Source organism: Oncorhynchus nerka, linkage group LG23, assembly GCF_034236695.1.
Source record: "Oncorhynchus nerka isolate Pitt River linkage group LG23, Oner_Uvic_2.0, whole genome shotgun sequence".
Taxonomy (NCBI): Eukaryota; Metazoa; Chordata; class Actinopteri; order Salmoniformes; family Salmonidae; genus Oncorhynchus; species Oncorhynchus nerka.
The window spans coordinates 27,199,034-27,220,427 of record NC_088418.1 but is presented as its reverse complement, the minus strand read 5'-3'; the positions used below and the strand labels follow the sequence as shown (position 1 = coordinate 27,220,427).

At 42.4% G+C, this 21,394-nt stretch overlaps 1 protein-coding gene across 1 annotated transcript; it reads left to right on the top strand.

The window, feature by feature from the left end:
* The first annotated feature begins 828 nt into the window (after positions 1 to 828).
* LOC115106625 (protein DBF4 homolog B-like) lies at positions 829 to 19,692 on the top strand. The gene is made up of 9 exons (XM_065008016.1): positions 829 to 989; positions 12,097 to 12,314; positions 12,466 to 12,675; positions 12,923 to 12,973; positions 13,177 to 13,246; positions 13,559 to 13,623; positions 13,811 to 13,856; positions 13,984 to 14,028; positions 19,561 to 19,692. The coding sequence occupies exons 2-8, from the start codon at positions 12,159 to 12,161 to the stop codon at positions 14,007 to 14,009; spliced, it is 624 nt and encodes a 207-aa protein (XP_064864088.1). The 5' UTR covers positions 829 to 989; positions 12,097 to 12,158; the 3' UTR covers positions 14,010 to 14,028; positions 19,561 to 19,692.
* The last annotated feature ends 1,702 nt before the right edge of the window (positions 19,693 to 21,394 follow it).

The window sequence follows — 21,394 nt, the reverse complement described above, 5'->3', positions numbered from 1 at the left end:
TAAGCACAATTATTGTGAAGAGCTTGCATATGAAGTGAAAACAAGTGTTTTACCAATACAATTTATGAGGTCTCTGTGTTACACCAAAGATACTGGATATAATAACGAGATGCTTGTGTCTCTGCCCTAGCAATGGGATTTGTTGTCCACAGAGCAGAACGTTGGGCTATCAAGCTTCCGCCTATTCCTCTGGACGCGTGGATACATCTCGTTATTTGAATACTTTTTTTTAAATATTCCATGAGGGGTGTTGATGTCAACCGCCTGTATTCAATGGAGAGTGAGATGCTTGCTAGTCTTATGAATATGCATAGGCCATCTCAGGGACAACTCTGATATAGAATGTTTTTTCTGAAAGTTGCTGGGATGTCATGTGCATCACACTATCAGCACACTCATAACAACCTAAGCATTACGGAACTTGTATAAGATCAAATATGCATCACATATCAAAATAGTAATACATTTTTATCTTGACTAAACTCTCTTATTTCCCCCCACACAAAAAAACTTCTCACTTGCTTAGTAATTAATGATCTGCTTAAAATGAACAGATTTTGGGCGGATTAAACTCTCTTGCTTCGCCTCTTCCTCTCTGGTTACACTAACTACCACTATAAAGATTATTATTATTATTAATTCTCCCATAAAAAATAACGAATGATGTAGGAAGATGAATTGATAAATGGTTCAAATGTATGATATGACAAATGTATTATTTATTTATTGAATATCTATTCTAGGGTCAGTGGTGCTATAATTTGAAATCGCATAGGCCTATCTAAAACTCCTCGCCTACATGCCCACACTGTTTGCCCTACTTGACTTGCCGTAGTATGCCCAATTGCCCGGATGACAGGGGAGTTTGAAAAACAATGGACTGTAAAAACCGGCGGTTGTAGCTAAAAGAGCTAACTAGTGTTGTGATATAAATTGGAAACTTAAATTCGGCAAATTACAATACTAGCTAGATAATTCTGCAATGCAAGGTAAGTCAAATAATAAGCCTGTTGCTTACGTCATGTGTTTCCGCCTTTGTAACTAACGTAAAGTTAGCAGCTAGCCACAGATAAAATAGAAAGTAACTGACGTTAGCTAACCTCGAATGCATAGGTCCTACTAGTTTGCAAGCTACCGTTAAATGCTGAATTGAGCCCCTCTAGTTAACGTTAGTTGCCTGATAGACCCGACTGAAAATCACAGATTTCTGGGCTCCAATATTAATTTAAGCAGTACAAAAACGTGGGAAGTGCACTTACAAGCGAGAATGTTGAATACTTAACGTTACATTTGAACTTACTCTTCCGGTTTTTGTGCGGTTGCTCCGACCTTATTTAGGTCGAAATGTGAAACAAATATCCACAGGAAAGTATTGTTAACCCGACTTTTTAGAGCGCCAGCCAGTACCGCTGTTGAAATTTCAACTGGCACATGTGCAAAACCATGTAAACACCTGCAAGACTTCGGTAAGTATAGACAGGTGGGTTGTTTAGCAAAACCGACAGGGTTGGTGTAGAATCAAAGGATCGTTGACAATATGTAAACTTTATGAAATGAAAACAAATACATTTGCACAATGAGCACTTGTCTATCATATACATCGTTAGTTGTTGTTTAGCTCAGAGAATTTTAGCCATGTTAGCATAGACGTGACAGACACAACACAATACTTGAGTTAAAGTAAAGATACCCTCTTAGAAAATGACTCAAGTAAAAGTGAGTCACACAGTAGAATACCACTTGAGTAAAAATATAAAAGTATTTGGTTTTAAATATGCTTATGTACTAAATATGTTTAAGTGTATATATACTTAAGCAGTGGTGGAAAAAGTACCCAATTGTCATACATGATTAAAAGTAAAGATACCCTAATAGAAAATTACTCAAAGTGAAAGTCACCCAGTAAAATACTACTTGAATAAAAGTATTTGGTTTTAAATATACTAAAGTATCAAAAGTAAATGTAATTGCTAAAATATACATAAGTATAAATCATTCCTTATTTAAACAAACCAGACGCCACCATTTTTTTGTGTTTTTATTTAAGGATAGCCAGGGGCACACTCAGACATAATTTACAAATGAAGCATTGGTGTTAGTGAGTCTGCCAGATCAGAAGCAGTAGAGATGACCAGGGGTGTTCTCTTGATAAGTGTGAAATAGAAAATGGTCCTGTCCTGCTAAGCATTCAAAATGTAACTACTACTTTTGGATTTTAGGGAAAATTGAGTAAAAAGTACATTATTTTCTTTAGAAATGTAGTAAAAGTAGTCAAATATAAATAGTAAAATAAAGTACGGATAATCCAAAAAACTACTTAAGTAGTACTTGTTAAGTAAAAATACTTTAAACACTGTACTTAAGTATATTCCAGGCTGCATTACATCTGGCCGTGATTGGGAGTCCCATAGGGCGCTGCACAATTGGCAAAGCGTATTTAGGCTGCCATTGTACAGTCATGGCCCAAAATTTTGAGAATGACACAAATATTAATTTTCACAAGGTTTGCTGCTTCAGTGTCTTTAGATATTTTTGTCAATGTTATTATGGACTACTGAAGTATAATTACAAGCATTTCATATGTGTCAGACTTTTGAGAATTACATCAGGCCCCTGCCCTTTTTCCACATTTTGTTACGTTACAGCCTTATTCTGAAATTGGTCAATTATTTTTGTCCCTTATCAATCTACACACAATACCCCATAGTCACAAAGCGAGGAAAGGTTTTAGCAAATTTATTACCAAAAAAAAAAAAGTATTTTCATACGTATTCAGACCCTTTGTTATGAGACTCAAAATTGATCTCAAGTGAGCCCTGTTTCCATTGATCATCCTTGAGATGCTTCTTGATTGGAGTCGACCTGTGGTAAATTCAATTGATTGGACATCATTTGGAAAGGCAAACACGTGTCTATATAAGGTCCCACAGTTGACAGTGCATGTCAGAGCAAAAACCAAGCTATGAGGTCGACGGAATTGTCTTTAGAGCTCCGAGACAAGATTGTGTCGAGGCACAGATCTGGGGAAGGGTACCAAAAAATGTCTTCTTCATTGAAGGTCCCTAACAACACTGGCCTCCATCATTCTTAAATGGATGAAGTTTGGAACCACCAAGACTTCCTACAGCTGGCCACCCGGTCAAACTGAGCAATTGGTGGAGAAGGGCCTTGGTCAAGGAGGTGACCAAGAACCAGATTGTCACTCTGACAGAGCTATATAGTTCCTCTGTGGAGATGGGAGAACCTTCCAGAAGGACAACTATCTCTGCAGCACTACACCAATCAGGCCTTAATGGTAGAGTGGCCAGATGAAAGCCACTCCTCAGTAAAAGGCACATGACTGTCCACTTGGAGTTTGCCAAAAGGCACCTAAAGGACTCAGACCATGAGAAACAAGTCTGATGAAACCAAGATTGAACTCTTTGGCCTGAATGCCAAGTGTCACGTTTGGAGGAAACCTGGCACCATCCCTATGGTGAAGCATGGTGGTGGCAGCATAATGCTGTGGGGATGTTTTTCAGGAGCAGGGACTGGGAGATTAGTCAGGATTGAGGGAAAGATGACCGGAACCTACTCCAGAGCCCTCAGGACCTTTAGGCTGGGGAGAAGGTTCACATTCCAACGGGACGATGACCCTAAGCACACAGCCAAGACAACGCAGAAGGGGCTTCGAGCAAGTCTCTGAAAGTCCTTGTGTGGCCCAGCCAGAGCCCGGACTTGAACATCTCTGCAGAGACCTGAAAATAGCTTTGCAGTGACGCTCCCCATCCAACCTGACAGAGTTTGAGAGGATTTGCAGAGACAAATGGGAGGAACTCCCCACGTACAGGTGTGCCAAGCTTATCAAATCAAATTTTATTTGTCACATACACATGGTTAGCAGATGTTAGTGCGAGTGTAGCGAAATGCTTGTGCTTCTAGTTCCGACAGTGCAGTAATAACCAACAAGTAATCTAGCTAACAATTCCAAAACTACTACCTTATAGACACAAGTGTAAGGGGATAAAGAATATGTACATAAAGATATATGAATGAGTGATGGTACAGAGCGGCATAGGCAAGATACAGTAGATGGTATTGAGTGCAGTATATACATATGAGATGAGTATGTAAACAAAGTGGCATAGTTAAAGTGGCTAGTGATACATGTATTACATAAGGATGCAGTAGATGATATAGAGTACAATATATACGCATACATATGAGATGAATAATGTAGGGTATGTAAACATTATATTAGGTAGCATTGTTTAAATTGGCTAGTGATATATTTTACATCATTTCCCATCAATTCCCATTATAAAAGTGGCTGGAGTTGAGTCAGTGTGTTGGCAGCAGCCACTCAATGTTAGTGGTGGCTGTTTAACAGTCTGATGGCCTTGAGATAGAAGCTGTTTTTCAGTCTCTCGGTCCCAGCTTTGATGCACCTGTACTGACCTCGCCTTCTGGATGATAGCGGGGTGAACAGGCAGTGGCTCGGGTGGTTGTTGTCCTTGATGATCTTTATGGCCTTCCTGTGACATCGGGTGGTGTAGGTGTCCTGGAGGGCAGGTAGTTTGCCCCCGGTGATGCGTTGTGCAGACCTCATTACCCTCTGGAGAGCCTTACGGTTGTGGGCGGAGCAGTTGCCGTACCAGGCGGTGATACAGCCCGACAGGATGCTCTCGATTGTGCATCTGTAGAAGTTTGTGAGTGCTTTTGGTGACAAGCCGAATTTCTTCAGCCTCCTGAGGTTGAAGAGGCGCTGCTGCGCCTTCTTCACGATGCTGTCTGTGTGGGTGGACCAATTCAGTTTGTCTGTGATGTGTACGCCGAGGAACTTAAAACTTACTACCCTCTCCACTACTGTTCCATCGATGTGGATAGGGGGGTGTTCCCTCTGCTGTTTCCTGAAGTCCACAATCATCTCCTTAGTTTTGTTGACGTTGAGTGTGAGGTTATTTTCCTGACACCACACTCTGAGGGCCCTCACCTCCTTCCTGTAGGCTGTCTCGTCGTTGTTGGTAATCAAGCCTACCACTGTTGTGTCGTCCGCAAACTTGATGATTGAGTTGGAGGCGTGCGTGGCCACGCAGTCGTGGGTGAACAGGGAGTACAGGAGAGGGCTCAGAACGCACCCTTGTGGGGCCCCAGTGTTGAGGATCAGCGGGGTGGAGATGTTGTTGCCTTCCCTCACCACCTGGTGGCGGCCTGTCAGGAAGTCCAGTACCCAGTTGCACAGGGCGGGGTCGAGACCCAGGGTCTCGAGCTTGATGACGAGCTTGGAGGGCACTATGGTGTTAAATGCCGAGCTGTAGTCGATGAACAGCATTCTCACATAGGTATTCCTCTTGTCCAGATGGGTTAGGGCGGTGTGCAGTGTGGTTGAGATTGCATCGTCTGTGGACCTATTTGGGCGGTAAGCAAATTGGAGTGGGTCTAGGGTGTCAGGTAGGGTGGAGGTGATATGGTCCTTGACTAGTCTCTCAAAGCACTTCATGATGACGGAAGTGAGTGCTACGGGGCGGTAGTCGTTTAGCTCAGTTACCTTAGCTTTCTTGGGAACAGGAACAATGGTGGCCCTCTTGAAGCATGTGGGAACAACAGACTGGGATAGGGATTGATTGAATATGTCCGTAAACACACCAGCCAGCTGGTCTGCGCATGCTCTGAGGGCGCGGCTGGGGATGCCATCTGGGCCTGCAGCCTTGCGAGGGTTGACACGTTTAAATGTTTTCCTCACGTCGGCTGCAGTGAAGGAGAGTCCGCATGTTTTAGTTGCGGGCAGTGTCAGTGGCACTGTATTGTCCTCAAAGCGGGCAAAAAGGTTATTTAGTCTGCCTGGGAGCAAGACATCCTGGTCCGTGACGGTGCTGGTTTTCTTTTTGTAATCCGTGATTGACTGTAGACCCTGCCACATACCTCTTGTGTCTGAGCCGTTGAATTGAGATTCTACTTTGTCTCTATACTGACGCTTAGCTTGTTTGATTGCCTTGCAGAGGGAATAGTTACACTGTTTGTATTCTGTCATGTTTCCAGTCACCTTGCCCTGATTAAAAGCAGTGGTTCGCGCTTTCAGTTTCACGCGAATGCTGCCATCAATCCACGGTTTCTGGTTTGGGAATGTTTTAATCGTTGCTATGGGAATGACATCTTCAACGCACGTTCTAATGAACTCGCACACCGAATCAGCGTATTCGTCAATGTTGTCGTCTGACGCAATACGGAACATATCCCAGTCCACATGATGGAAGCAGTCTTGGAGTGTGGAATCAGATTGGTCGGACCAGCGTTGAACAGACCTCAGCGCGGGAGCTTCTTGTTTTAGTTTCTGTCTGTAGGCAGGGATCAACAAAATGGAGTCGTGGTCAGCTTTTCCGAAAGGAGGGCGGGGCAGGGCCTTATATGTGTCGCGGAAGTTGGAATAGCAATGATCCAAGGTTTTTCCAGCCCTGGTTGCGCAATCGATATGCTGATAAAATTTTGGGAGTCTTGTTTTCAGATTAGCCTTGTTAAAATCCCCAGCTACAATGAATGCAGCCTCCGGATAAATGGATTCCAGTTTGCAAAGAGTCAAATAAAGTTTGTTCAGAGCCATCGATGTGTCTGCTTGGGGGGGAATATATACGGCTGTGATTATAACCGAAGAGAATTCCCTTGGTAGATAATGCGGTCTACATTTGATTGTGAGGAATTCTAAATCAGGTGAACAGAAGGACTTGAGTTCCTGTATGTTGTTGTGGCCACACCACGTCACGTTAACCATAAAGCATACGCCCCCGCCCCTCTTCTTACCAGAAAGATGTTTGTTTCTGTCGGCGCGATGCGTGGAGAAACCAGCTGGCTGCACCGTCTCCGATAGCGTCTCTCCAGTGAGCCATGTTTCCGTGAAGCAAAGAACGTTAGTCTCTGATGTCCCTCTGGAATGCTACCCTTGCTCGGATTTCATCAACCTTGTTGTCAAGAGACTGGACATTGGCGAGGAGAATGCTAGGGAGTGGTGCATGATGTGCCCGTCTCCGGAGTCTGACCAGAAGACCGCTTCGTTTTCCCCTTTTTCAAAGTCGTTTTTTGGGGTCGCCGGCTGGGATCCATTCCGTTGTCCTGGGTGAAAGGCAGAACACAGGATCCGCTTCGCGAAAGTCATATTCTTGGTCGTACTGATGGTGAGTTGACGCTGCTCTTATGTTCAGTAGTTCTTCTCGACTGTATGTAATGAAACCTAAGATGACCTGGGGTACCAATGTAAAAAAAATAAAAAACTGCATAGTTTCCTAGGAACGCGAAGCGAGGCGGCCATCTCTGTCAGCGCCGGAAGTCTCAAGGCTGTAATCGCTGCCAAAGGTGCTTCAACAAAGTACTGAGTAGTAAAGGGTCTGAATACTTATGCAAATGTGATATTCCAACCAAAAAACATGTCATACATTTGCAAACCTTACTAAAATCCTGTAACAAAAGTTTGGAAGTGAAGTGAAGGTCTGAATACTGGGGCAAACACAACACATTACTGAGTACTTAATGTTGTCAAGCATGGTGGTGGCTGCATCATGTTATGGATATGCTTGTCATCGGCAAGGACCAGGGAATTATTTAGGATAGAAATAAACATAATAGAAATAAGCACAACCAAAATCCTAGAGGACATTTCTAACAGACACTGGGAGACAAATTCACCTTTTCAGCAGGAAAATAACCTAAAAAAACAAGGTCAAATCTATACTGGAGTTGCTTACTAAGGCAACAGTGAATGTGACTGAATGTCCTAGTTACAATTTTGACTTAAATCGGCTTGAAAATCTATGTCAAGACTTGAAAATGGCTGTCTTGCAATGCTCAACAACCAACTTGATAAATATTGAAGAATTTAAAAGAGAATATGGGCAAGTATTGTACAATTCAGGTATGCGAAGCTCTTAGAGACTTATCCCCCCAAAAATCATCCCATTTTTCTTCCACTTTAACATTAGAGTATTGTGTGTGGATCATAGACCAAAAAATGACAATTGATCCATTCAGAGGGTGAATGTGCAAGACCAAATATTTAAGTTTCCTTGAACGGGGTATGGTGGTAGGTGCCAGGCACACCAGTTAGAATATGTCAACAACTGCAACGCTGTTGGGCTTTTTACACTCAACAGTTTCCTGTGTGTATCAAGAGTAGTCCACCACCCAAAAGACATCCAGCCAAATTGACGCAACTGTGGTGACTCAACTGTGGGGAAGTATTGTCATCAACATGGGCCAGCATCCCTGTGGAACGCTTCTCCTTGTGGAGCACACTCGTCTTTACCCACTAAATCAAATCAAAGTTTATTTGTCACGTGCGCCGAATACAACAGGTGTAGTAGACCTTACAGTGAAATGCTTACTTTTAGGCTCTAACCAATAGTGCAAAAAAAAGGTGTGTGTGTAGGTAGGGAAATAAATAAAACAACAGTAAAAAGACGTTTGAAATTTTAATTGAGTATCCTTTTTATGTCTTGCGCAACTCAATAGTGTAACGTTGTTCCTGGATGTGCTTCTTCTTCGTTGCACAAATGAATAACCTCAACCAAATTCCATAGACTGGTGACATCCAGTGGACGCGGTAGGAATTGAAAACAGGTTCCTAAGAAATATCCCTTGGCAATGACAACTCGGGGAACAAAAAAGTAAAAAATTCTGAACAGTTAGTCCTCAGGGTTTTGCCTGCTACATAAGTTCTGTTATACTCACAGAGATGATTCAAACAGTTTTAGAAACTTCAGAGTGTTTTCTATCCACATCTACTAATAATATGCATATCTTATATTCCTGGCATGAGTTGCAGGAAGTTGAAATTGGGCACGCTATTTATCCAAAAGTGAAAATGCTGCCTCCTATACCTTAAGAGGTTATTAAGTCCCAGGTTCCTTAGCTTACTGATGAGCTTTGAGGGTACTATGGTGTTGAACGCTGAGCTGTAGTCAATGAATAACATTCTCACGTAGGTGTTCCTTTTGTCCAGGTGGGAAAGGGCAGTATGGAGTACAATAGTGATTGCATCATCTGTGGATCTGTTTTGGCTGTATGCAAATTGGAGTGGGTCTAGGGTTTCTGGGATAATGGTGTTGATGTGAGCCATTACCAGCCTTTCATGGCTACGGATGAGAGTGCTACGGGTCTGTAGTCATTTAGTCAGGTTGCCTTTGTGTTCTTGGGCACAGGGACTATGGTGGTCTGCTTGAAACATGTTGGTATTAGACTCAATCAGGGACTTGTTGAAAATGTCAGTGAAGACACCTGCCAGTTGGTCAGCACAAGCCCTGGTAATCAGTCTGGCCCCACAGCCTTGTGTATGTTGACCTGTTTAAAGGTCTTACTCACGTCGACTACGGAGAGTGTGCTCACACAGTCATCCGGAACAGCTGATGCTCTCATGCATGCCTCAGTGTTGCTTGCCTCGAAGCGAGCATAGAAGTGATTTAGTTTGTCTGGTAGGCTCGTGTCACTGGGCAGCTCATGGCTGTGCTTCCCTTTGTAGTCTAACGGTTTGCAAGACCTGCCAAAAAAGACGAGCATATCAGTTTTGATATCATTAGATATTTTCTTTACCTGTTTAGACAGTTTATTCTTGCCCGTGCGAATTTCTGTTAGTAGTGTCTCTAAACTTTAGACAAGTCGTCAGCTTCTTGGTCCATGGCCGTGTTGTTTCGATGTGTTTGTTTGTCTCTTTCTAGGTTTAGTATTTGCCATAACATGCAGTTGCCAACATAACGTTTCAGTTATTTCTTGATGTTGGTCAAGTTATTTTCTACATAAGAGGCATACTTTTCATGAAGGAAGGGAATGCCATACGGATCACCTTCACCTGACTACCTTATGGCCGGCATAAATCTATTAATTTTGGCATTACAGATGGAAGTCAGATTGACTCATGGATACCAATTTTATATCTCTGCCCTAACGCTAGTTAGCAACTTCCTTCAAACTGTATGCAGACACACGAATGTTCACAGTGCATAATGCGTCATTCACATTACATCTGAGCTGTCAATGGGAACTGTCTGCAAAGGAGTGATATAGCAGCGCCCCCTTGCTGTTGAAGGCTTCGTTGCAAAACTGCAGCAAGAGTCTGTCAATGGAACAGGATGTTATCATACCACAGAAAAAGATGTGGTTTTGTGCGATTGCTTTATGAGATAGCTAGCAACTTGGAAACAATTAACCATAATAGTTATGTTAAATAATACACATTGGCTGTTAAAATAATATATTATATGGCTGTTTCCTCCCATTTTAGTATATTGTGATTGTTATGACATTTTGTTTTTTCTTATAATTATTAGGTGGAGGTCGCTAGCTACAGTATCTTCTACCTGGCCTAGCTTTTAGTTAGTAGTGATGCGATCTTGGCTCTTTTTAGTGACTCAGATCTTTTTGACTCGTTAAGACTCATTTCGTTAGAGCACATATCTGGAGCCACCGAGCCGAAGGAGCGCTTATTAATTCGTCTGCAGCCATTGCTGCCAGCAGGTCAAACGAACGACAAAAATGAACTAGTGAGTCGCTCAGAAAAACGAATCATGACTCTCGAGTCAGTGAAGAACCGTTAAAAAAATAACAATTTCACGAAATAGCTAGCTGCTCCGTAAGCTAGCTTGACTTGATAGAAAGTTAGAGAAACAAGTTGAGGAAAAAGTAACTAAGCAAAACATGTTTTATTATCACCCGAAACAGTGTGTTTCTCCTGTATTGAATGAAAAGGTCATATTTTGAAATCTCCCAAAATAATTTAAATCTCCTTACATTGTGAACTCTATATTCACCATCCAGAAACAGAACGAAAGAGCATGAAGATGACATATGGCGTAATGAAATACCCGATGTGTACGGGGCATGAGGGATGAGCAAACAAATCGTGATAGCCACACACAGAGACCTGCGTTTTGAAGTCAGTTAATATTACTTTCCTGTGGATATTTTGTCACACATTTCCAACTGAATAAGGACGTAATCAGCAGATAGGTAGAGTAAGTTCAAATGAAGTTTATTCAACATTGTGACTTGTAAAGGGACGGTTTGGATGTTTTACTGTAAAAGTTAGACTAGTGAGAAAATCCGTTTCACTCAGATTAACGTTAGATGGTGCTTTATTTACTTAACCAAAACATTTAACTCGGGCTACAAGTTGGTTCCACATTCCGCCAACGGAATGGGAGCGAAAAATATATTTGCTATATCAGATTGTTCTGGCAATTCTCATATAGGAACTTCATTGCGAGGAAAGATGTTTAACATGCTTTTTACATTTGTATCACAAACCATTTTTGTGAAAATCATAATGCAATTGGCCCTTTATAGACCCATACATACTGTAAGACCTTATGAGCTGTGAACCGTACATGATACAGACAACATTTTGGTGCCGTCATATTCCTTATATTGTGCTGTAACAAATGGAGTATGTCTAGATTCAGAAATGTGCATTTTCATATAAATGTATTCAACATTTAAAAATATACTAGTCTTACATAAACATTTCCAGAGTGGTCTTTGAAATTTTTCATGATATGACCCATTTTATAAACGTATAGGTAGGTCATTAACCAATCACATTCCTCCTTTAGGATTGCACATTCATCAAATCACCAGCAGAGGGAGTTCCTTTTGAGTTTCCGTTGGTGGTGCTCATAAAATGTATTATAACTTCATAATTAGTAGAGAGCCCACTCTGGAAAATGTGATGTACTTGTGAAGTATATTGTTCCAAACAATAGGTCTTAAAATGAACAAAATCAAAGAGTGTAGTTTTGAGATATTCATATTAAGATATTTGTTGTTGAATATATCTAGTCTAGACATACATGTTACAGCACACTGTAAGAAGTATAATGACGACAAAGATGTTGTCTGTATCATGTACGGTTCAAGGATCATAAGGTCTTACAGGAGGCATGCATAGGTCTAAAATTGTGATTCCATCATGATTTTTTTAACAAATGGTTTGTTATACAAATATAAAAAGCATGCTAAACATCCCTTCCTCTGAATGCATTTCCTATGTGAGAATTGCCAGAACAATTTGAGAGAGAATCACCATTCAAATCAACTAAGACCAAGGTTTGTTTGTGTTATCCATATGCCTTGGTTTGTTAGGTTTGTCCCTGTGACCAGCAGTCTAGTCATTTTTGGTGTTCGTGGACCAGGACGGGACCACCATGCAGCAGCACCCACCAGGGGCAGGAGGGTGCTTCTTGGGTATGCTGTCCCCTGGCCATGGGGCAAGAAAGCTGGAAGGGAAATCTTTCTACCTGGACGCTGTGAAGAGTCGCCCTGCAGCCTTTCTTGCGGAGGCCATATCCCATCTCGGAGGGGTAGGAAAGCTGGGAGGAATTGGGGACTTCCTGTATATTTTAATTTCAGATTTTATAGTGCTAAGCCTCAAGGTGGACTCCAACAATATGACATGATTATATGATGATACATGCAATGATACTTGGCATTATTTTGTAAAAATGTTTGCAGAGAATTGAGAGTTTCCTGAATAAGGATGTCAGCTTTGTTGTGACTGGGAGCCTAGAGGGACTCCGAAGCGAGAGTTTCGAAGTGACCCGAGGTGGGTCAGATGGGATGACCGGGGAGTGTCACAGCTCTCCCCGCTCCACTAAACCGAGAGAGAGCATCATGACCAGCACCAGGCAGCAGCGTCCAGCCACTGGCACTCCCAGACCAATGGTATGGCCTTCCATGCCATATGACTATCCACAAATGGCTGTCCACATATGGCTGTCCTATCCTACTTTGCGGTGCATTAACATCAAACCATCTGTAATATCTATTTTTATTCACAGAATATCATAGCATTTTATTTTTTTCTGTCATCCATTCATGGCTTCTTGGATGTAGACCTTACTGTGTTAGAGAGCTTCTGCTTGTATTAAAAGGAACTGGTATGGGGATTCTCAACGCTTTGTTTCTGCAGGTGTGTGGCAGCCGCGGGAAGGCCCTGCTAGAGAAAGCCATTAGGAATAATGTGAGTGCTTTTATTAGGTTGTTTACGTGGCCTGATTCCAAACTGTCTCCTACCCTTAGACAGGGTTAGGGCTAGAGGTTGATTTGAAAACAGGTTGTGATAGCCTTGCGGTTGGTTTCCATGTGTGGTAATGGATCTTCATTTTCCCATGCTGTTAGACCTTGTAACACGAAAACACTGTGTCCAATGGTTTTATCTTTCAGGAACGGCTTCAGGGGAACAGTGTTTTGGCCAATGCCCGCTCCTGGGGAGTCAAGATCGTGCACGTGGACGGTATCCTTTTCACTATCAAACACCTACCTCTGTAGAACTCATTCTCGTCACTCATACCTTTTTAGGTTGACTAACTACTTTAACTACTCACAGTTTGCCACAAGATCACCTTGTGTTAAGTTGTCATACTGTTTGCGTGTCAAATGTAGCCCATTAATTTACATATCCAAGGAACCTCGTTATTTTGTGCTGTATTGATCCTAAGCTGACAGCAGATGGCGTCAGATCATTTTCTTAGTCTAGCTTAAGCTATTTGTCTCTTACCAAGACTATGGGCCGTGTTATTAAATGTGATCCTTAATTTAGATAAAGATCTCCTGACGCATGTCCAACTATTGACAGCGGAGAGCTCCAAGGCCAGACGCAGGAAAACTGAGGTAATGTGGTATACCAACCTGTTAGACCTCGTCTATCCTAATTATTTTTTTTTTTTACAAAGAGATTGGACCTCTGTCTGCACCAGAAGCATGGTTAGGCCTAAATGTTACTTTTGTAATTTGCTTGTTTGAAATACTTGCATTCATAAAGGGTTGACGTTAACCTTTTCCCATTTTTGGGGTTTAGCTGAAAAATTCCAACAAGTATCCTGCTGTGTCTCGTGTCATCAAAGGTCAGTGAATGTTTAACTATTTTATTATTTTCGACTATGGAAATGTGCTGTCTTGTAACTCCATTGACTTTCATGCTATTGATGCTAAATATATTTTTCTGCATTTTCTTTCTCCATTGGTCCACAGCTGGTGCCTTGAAGTCCCCTATCTGAAGGTAGAGGATTCAAGCAGGTGGGTCCCTCTCTCCTCCTCTCCATATGCACCCCCTTCCCCCTCTTCAGCTGCTTCTAAGCAATATGCTACATCCCATCTCCTCAGTCTTGGGGGCAAATCAAGGCCAAGTGCAACAAGACACTGCAAGATCTTTGTGGCTCCTCAGTGCGAGTTTCCCCTTCAAAAAGCCAACTCCACCTGACCCCCCCCCCACCCCACCCCACCTCCCCATGTAAAGATATCTTTCCCAACCCTTTCCCTCTCATCTCATCTCCTCTACTGAAGCTGCCTGGCCTGCACAGTGTGAGGGCTAAGTCAAGTGGGGAACTTGGCTAGCATGGGCATTTAACATTTAATCACGACCTCCAAGAAGGTAGAGTGTGGAGGGGTGACTTGCTGCTGTTCTTGTTTAGCCAAAAGTCTGAATAACAATGGTGGGTTGCATTCCCATTGCCCTCTTCCCCGAAGTGTGCAAAATAATTGGTACAAGCCGTACAAATATATCAACATCCACCATGTTCCTTACACCAGTCTATTCCTTTGAAATCAATGAGTAAACACTATGGGGAAAAGGATAGTCGAACTGCAACCTTGGTGTTTATCAGGAGGTCAAGGAAGAGGTGGTGGTCTAGGCAGGATGGCTAACTCCTAGTAAGACTTTCTGCGTTAGCGTCATAGTCGCTGAGCCTTGGAACAGAAGCAGTCCACAGTATGCCAGCTAATCACTCTGAAACCACAATGTGGGTGGTGATCAGTGATGTGCGGTGAGTTGGATGGCTGGGTCAGCACTGGCTAGTATCAAAGCCAGGTTTACTCACAAATACACCTTGATGAAGGCCAAGTTAACCGTACAACAGATGGCTCCAACAACCAGTGTAACATAGGCTATTAACTGAAATTTACAAATAATTTTCACAAAATGTAATTACCAATCTAGCCAAAATACAGTGCCTTTGGAAAGTATTCAGACCCCTTGACCTTTTCCACATTTTGTTACGTTACAGCCTTATTTTAAAATTGATTGTTTTCCCCCTTCATCAATCTACACACAATACACCATATTGACAAAGAAATAATAGTATTTTAGTTTTTTGTTTGCTAATTTATAATAAAAAAATATCACATTTGAATACTTACGTAAATAAGGTATTTCAGTTTTTTTAGCAAAAATGTCTAAACCTGTTTTCACATTTTTCTATTATGGGGTATGGTGTGTAGATTTATACTTTTTTAAATTAATTTTTTACGGCCATTTTAGAATAAGGCTGTAACATAGCAAAATGTGGAAAAAGTCAAGGGGTCTGAGTACTTAACGAAGGCACTGTACATGGCGGCATATTTCAATTTCATCCGACAAAATGACACACCGCTAGCTCGGCCATAGACCGATGTACAGTCGTGGCCAAAAGTTTTGAGAATGACACAAATATGAATTTTCAGTCTGCTGCCTCAGTTTGTATGATGGCAATTTGCATATACTCCAGAATGTTATGAAGAGTGATCAGATGGATTGCAATTAATTGCAAAATCCCTCTTTGCCATGCAAATGAACTGAATCCCCCAAAAACATTTCCACTGCATTTCAGCCCTGCCACAAAAGGACCATCTTGCATTATGTCAGTGATTCTCTCGTTAACACAGGTGTGAATGTTGACGAGGACAAGGCTGGAGATCACTCTGTCATGCTGATTGAGTTCGAATAACAGACTGGAAGCTTCAAAAGGAGGGTGGTGCTTGGAATTATTGTTCTTCCTCTCAACCATGGTTACTTGCAAGGAGACACGTGCCGTCATAATTGCTTTGCACAAAAAGGGTTTCACAGGCAAGGATATTGCTGACGGTAAGATTGCACCTAAATCAACCATTTATCGGATCATCAAGAACTTCAAGGAGAGCGGTTCAACTGTTGTGAAGAAGGCTTCAGGGCTCCTAAGAAAGTCCAGCAAGCGCCAGGACCGTCTCCTAAAGTTGATTCAGCTTCGGGGCACCACCAGAACAGAGTTTGCTCAGGAATGGCAGCAGGCAGGTGTGAGTGCATCTGCACGCACAGTGAGGTGAAGACTTTTGGAGGATGGCCTGGTGTCAAGAAGGGCAGCAAAGAAGCAACTTCTCTCCAGGAAAAACATCAGGGACGGACTGATATTCTGCAAAAGGTACAGGGATTGGACTGCTGAGGTCTGGGGTAAAGTCATTTTCTCTGATGAATCCCCTTTCCTATTGTTTGGGGCATCTGGAAAAAAGCTTGTCCGGAGAAGACAAGGTGAGCGCTACCATCAGTCCTGTGTCATAACAACAGTAAAGCATTCTGAGACCATTCATGTGTGGGGTTGCTCCTCAGCCAAGGGAGTGGGCTCACTCACAATTTTGCCTAAGAACACAGCCATGAATAAAGAATGGTACCAACACATCCTCCGAGAGCAACTTCTCCCAACCATCTCCAGGAACAGTTTGGTTACGAACAATGCCTTTTCCAGCATGATGGAGCACCTTGTCATAAGTGATAACTAAGTGGCTCGGGGAACAAAACATTGATATTTTGTGTCAATGGCCAGGAAACTCGCCAGACCTTAATCCCATTGAGAACTTGTGGTTCTTGAGGTGGGTGGAAAAACAAAACTCCAAGCATTGATTATGCAAGAATGGGCTGCCATCAGTCAGGATGTGGCCCAGAAGTTAATTAACAGCACGCCAGGGCAGATTGCAGAGGTCTTGAAAAAGAAGGGTCAATACTGCAAATATTGACTCTGCATCAACTTCATGTAATTGTCAATTAAAGCCTTTGACACTCGTGAAATGCTTGTAATTATACTTCAGTAATCCATTGTAACATCTGACAAAAATATCTAAAGACACTGAAGCAGCAAACTTTGAAAATTAATATTTGTGTCATTCTCAAAATGGCACTAAAAGACTAATATATATATGGACAAATTTCATCAAAATAATTCGCACCGCAAACTCAATAGCATTTCACAATGGATTTACAATTCTTCCAATGCGCAAACACACACGATTATGTGAAATATTACACACAAAAACATGATAAAATACGGTTGTAATGCCATTTTCATATCAACAATTGAAATCACCAAACAATGCAGTTGAAAATGTCAAAAGTGGCTCATCAAAACAAAATTCTAGCTTCAAAGCGATGTCTGGTTCAACAGTAGTCTAACTTTCAAATTGCCAGGGAAAATGCATTTGGGCCTAACATTACTTGTTAAGTCTGTTCTTCTGGTGAACCTCTCTGTGACAGAGTTGGACAAGTCACAGCAGAACCCCATGTCCATTATTTTATTCTGTATGCGCACAGCAGGCCCACGGTTGCAGGGAGACTCATCCCCAAGGCCCATTATGTCCACAAAGCAAAAGTAAAAGTCTGGATAAAAAGTATGAATTGGTGATGACGTTTCAGACAAGTAGGCAGTCCAGTACATGGTGATGGCATGTCAGGTCTTGTGTGTTGAGTTCCCGTGTGCTGCCTCTGTCTGGTCTTAACTTTCATTATAGTTGACGTTCTGCTCTTCCACTCTGATGTTCCAAACGGTACGTTACATTATTCCAACTTGGAAGATTGTTCCGAGGTGCAATAGTGTCCAGTTGACAGGTTGTATTTGCAAGCTAGCTAGCTTTGTTCAGTTCAAGGGATGCGAGCACCAAATTATGTAGACACACAAATGTTGCTCAGCTTACACCAGGCAATACCCACACAACATGTTTAGGCAATACGCATGTGCAAAATATGAAATTGGCTCGAATGAAGCTACTTCCAAGCAAGGCAAAGCAGCAACACCTTTGCTGACCCTGTCCATTAACAATGACTGTAGTCAGGAAAGGCTGCACATGTAAAGGATATTAATGGATTTGAATGGCTGGAAAGAATGAATACCCTGGCACCTTTCCTGAGGTTTTGATGCAATTTTAGCACTTTTTTGAGGGTTTGAGAATAAATAACACCAGAGTCATTGATTTAAAAAAAACAGAACAAAAAATTACAATTTTATTTTGATTTCATGACAGCTTTTTAAAAGTAGATTATCACAGGGGACTTGCCTACCATGACTGCACGTCACAGGTGGTGATGCTCTGCCCCTGGCCTTTGTATATCCTCTCCACCACCCCACCCGATGCTAGCTTAGGAGGCTAGTGTTTCAGCCAGGCTGATTTCCTTAATTGAACTTTTAGAACTCCCCTGACTGTTAGGTAATGTGACGAGTGCCATCAGCGAGGCAGGCATTCGGGCTGCTCCCTGGGAGCCCAGGGCTCAAGCAGAGGATACGGTTTCTTCTGTTCCACCTTGCCTTTGCAAGCAGCCCTGCATTGGATTCAGTGGACATGAATGGGGACTCAATGTGCTAAAAGCAATTTTCAGCAGCTCTATCATTTAAGCTAATTACAGGACCATGCCTGCTCGGCTACGGTACTGGGCCCATTCCATGAGAAATTGAGCCTGTGGGCTGTGACAGCTAAACCAATGTGGTTGTTAGCTGGATCATGTTCATTAGGACACACCGTAGCAAAACATTCAATGGGAGTTAAGAATTTCTTATTGAACAGTTGGTACTCTCTTTCTGAGTGATTTCTAATATTTTGTACCTACTAAACACAACCCAGGTCTTAGTTGGGGTCTGTTTGATACAAGTCAAGTCTAAGACCTTACTCCAGTGTACAGAATTTACAGTGCATTTGGAACCTTCCAGAAGGACAACCATCCCTGCAGCACTCCACCAATCAAGCCTTTATGGTCGAGTGGCCAGACGGAAGCCACTCCTCAGCCCACTTGAAGTTTGCCAAAAGGCACCTAAAGATCTCATAGACCATGAGAAACAAGATTCTCTGGTCTGATGAATCCAACATTGAACTCTTTGGCCTGAATGCCAAGTGTAACGTCTGGAGGAAACCTGGCACCATCCCTACAGTGACGCATGGTGGTGGCAGCATCATGCTGTGGAGGTGTTTTTCGGCAGCAGGGACTGGGAGACTTGTCAGGATCGAGGGAAAGATCCTTGATGAAAACATGCTCCAGAGCGCTCAGGACCTCATACTGGGGCGAAGGTTTACCTTCCAACAGGACAATGACCCGAAGCACTCAGCCAAGACACAATGCAGGAGTGGCTTCTGGACAAGTCCTTGAGTGGCACAACCAGAGCCTGGACTTGAACCCGATCACATATTTCTGGAGACTTGAAAATAGCTGTACAGCGACATTCCCCTCCAACCTGACAGAGCTTGAGAAAAATGGGAGAAACTCCCCAAATAAATTTGCAAACGTTTGGAAAAAAAACGGTTTACTTTGTCATTATGGGGTGTTGTGTGTAGATTGAGGGGGGGGAAACCATTTTTAGAATAAGGCTGTAATAAAATGTGGGAAAATTTGAGGGATCTGAGTACTTTCCGAATGCACTGAATTACTTGTTATAACAGCATGTGGTCATGTACAGTGTAATCAAACCTAGCGTTATCCAAGTGTATATTTTCTGCTGTGCAATGACTTTCACCTTAGATCTAATTGTAGTATCCAATTCTCTCTCCTATTTGTTATGGAACCAGGAAATACAAGGCTCTGCACATGCAGTCCATGACCTTTCCCAATCTGTGCTACTCTGGCCGGTTCAGTCCTTTTGAGCCCCCTGCACCCCCCCAGCCTGAGAGAGTCAAGGAGCAGGAACAAAACAAAGCCAGGTATAACACACTGAACAGGCCACAAGCCTAACCTTACTGGCCTTGGAACTCGGCCATTGCTTGTTTTTATCTCTAAGACAGCCCAGCAATGGTGCTCTTTTGATGTTGGTGTACACATTATATGGTTCAGACAATACATTTATGCCTTTTTATACAGAGGGAAGACACTTCTAACTTTTTCCCCCATTAAATAGACAAATAATTAAGAGTTTGAGTACAAGCCAGGACAAACCTCGAAGCCCTCTCCCACGCAACCCCTCACTTTGCCGAGCACGCAAAAAGAACCTGGGCTACTGCGAGTGCTGTCATGAACCCTTTAAGGACCAGGATGAGGTAAGACGTGTATCCAAGTCTTTTTACTTTTCTTCTTTTTTTTTGTCTCTGTTTTGTCTGTTAATGTCAAAATGTTGTCTCTGTTAATGGTTTGTTTGTAAGCTTGTGTTTTGTATGTGTCTGTTTTTGTCAATGTCAATATTTTTGTCTGTATTCTATTTCTTTCACTCCTCACTACGTTAACTCTTGTCTGGCAGCACTTGCAGTCGGCTCAGCATCGTGGCTTTGTGCAGGACCGCTCCCACTACAGCCTGGTGGACCAGCTGGTGGCTGACATGGAGCCGGGCTTCGCTCCCTGTCCTGCCCCAGAGTCAGCAGCCACAACACTGCTCAGGTAAGAGCCAGGCCTGTCCACTAACGTGGCATTGTCTTACGTCTGTTGGCGCCACTCCTACGCAACGCTCGTCCCTCAACAGACCTGTCTTGTAAGTCATTGAACTAATATGTTGTGGAACTCCTATTCAAAATCTCATATCAGAAAGCATCTGCCATAGGAAATTAAAACGTCCTAATTTCTGAAATTATTGCGCTCTCCTATGGCTATTTATGAAACGGGCTAAATTACACGTGATAGGGTTTCAATAATTTGCAAATCAAAACAAAGCGGTGGCTACCTGCAAAAATGATGGCTGCCAGGTGTCTTGATCAGCTGCTTAGCTAACTTGTTGTAGCTAGCTTACTGACATAGAACTTTAGTGACAGGCTTAGCTTGTTTTAAAATACCCTGAAGTTGTAGCTAGACACGCTGTCCCAAAATGAAGAGGGACTGTTATCAGAAATGAGTCCGCTTGTTTCTCCTCGTCCTTGAAGCAGCAGATGACTCCGGAAGCTACTGCACTCACTCACGGCAGAACAGGCAGCTGCTTCATCGTGAAATTGTCAAACTTCAGAAATTCTTCTCCATCCTTGAAGCACTAAACTCCTGAGCTAAAAAGAAGACTTCCAAAGAAAACGCCAACATTACACAGATGTATTGTTTTAGCTTAGATTAATTCAGACTGTTTTGAGGCAGACATGGGGTTCAGCAGACAATGTTACCAAGGTAATATTTTTGAATATTATGACAGCACATTGTAGACTAACTAATTTTCATCTATCCCATTACTCTTTGCAAGATACGAGACATATCGGTGCAGGCGGAATCGTCACGCTATCTGGCGTAAGACAATGCTAACACGGTTTAGAAGTACCCTGATACTATAATGCAATCCAAATTATAATTGGAGGTTGGATTAAAATCACTTAACATTGTGCCATACCATTCACATGTACCATGGTTATTTCTCAGAAATGTTCTCTTTAAAAAAATGATCTTCTAAAAGTGGTTTTGTGCTTTCTGCTGCCCTATCAGGTTGGAGACTCCCCCACT

Bases quoted from the DNA above. Each gene is read 5' to 3' on its own strand.
- LOC115106625 (XM_065008016.1), top strand. From the start codon at position 12,159: ATGCAGCAGCACCCACCAGGGGCAGGAGGGTGCTTCTTGGGTATGCTG. The intron at 12,315-12,465 runs GTAGGAAAGCTG...AAATGTTTGCAG, and splicing joins CCATATCCCATCTCGGAGGG to AGAATTGAGAGTTTCCTGAA. The intron at 13,624-13,810 runs GTAATGTGGTAT...TTTGGGGTTTAG, and splicing joins CCAGACGCAGGAAAACTGAG to CTGAAAAATTCCAACAAGTA.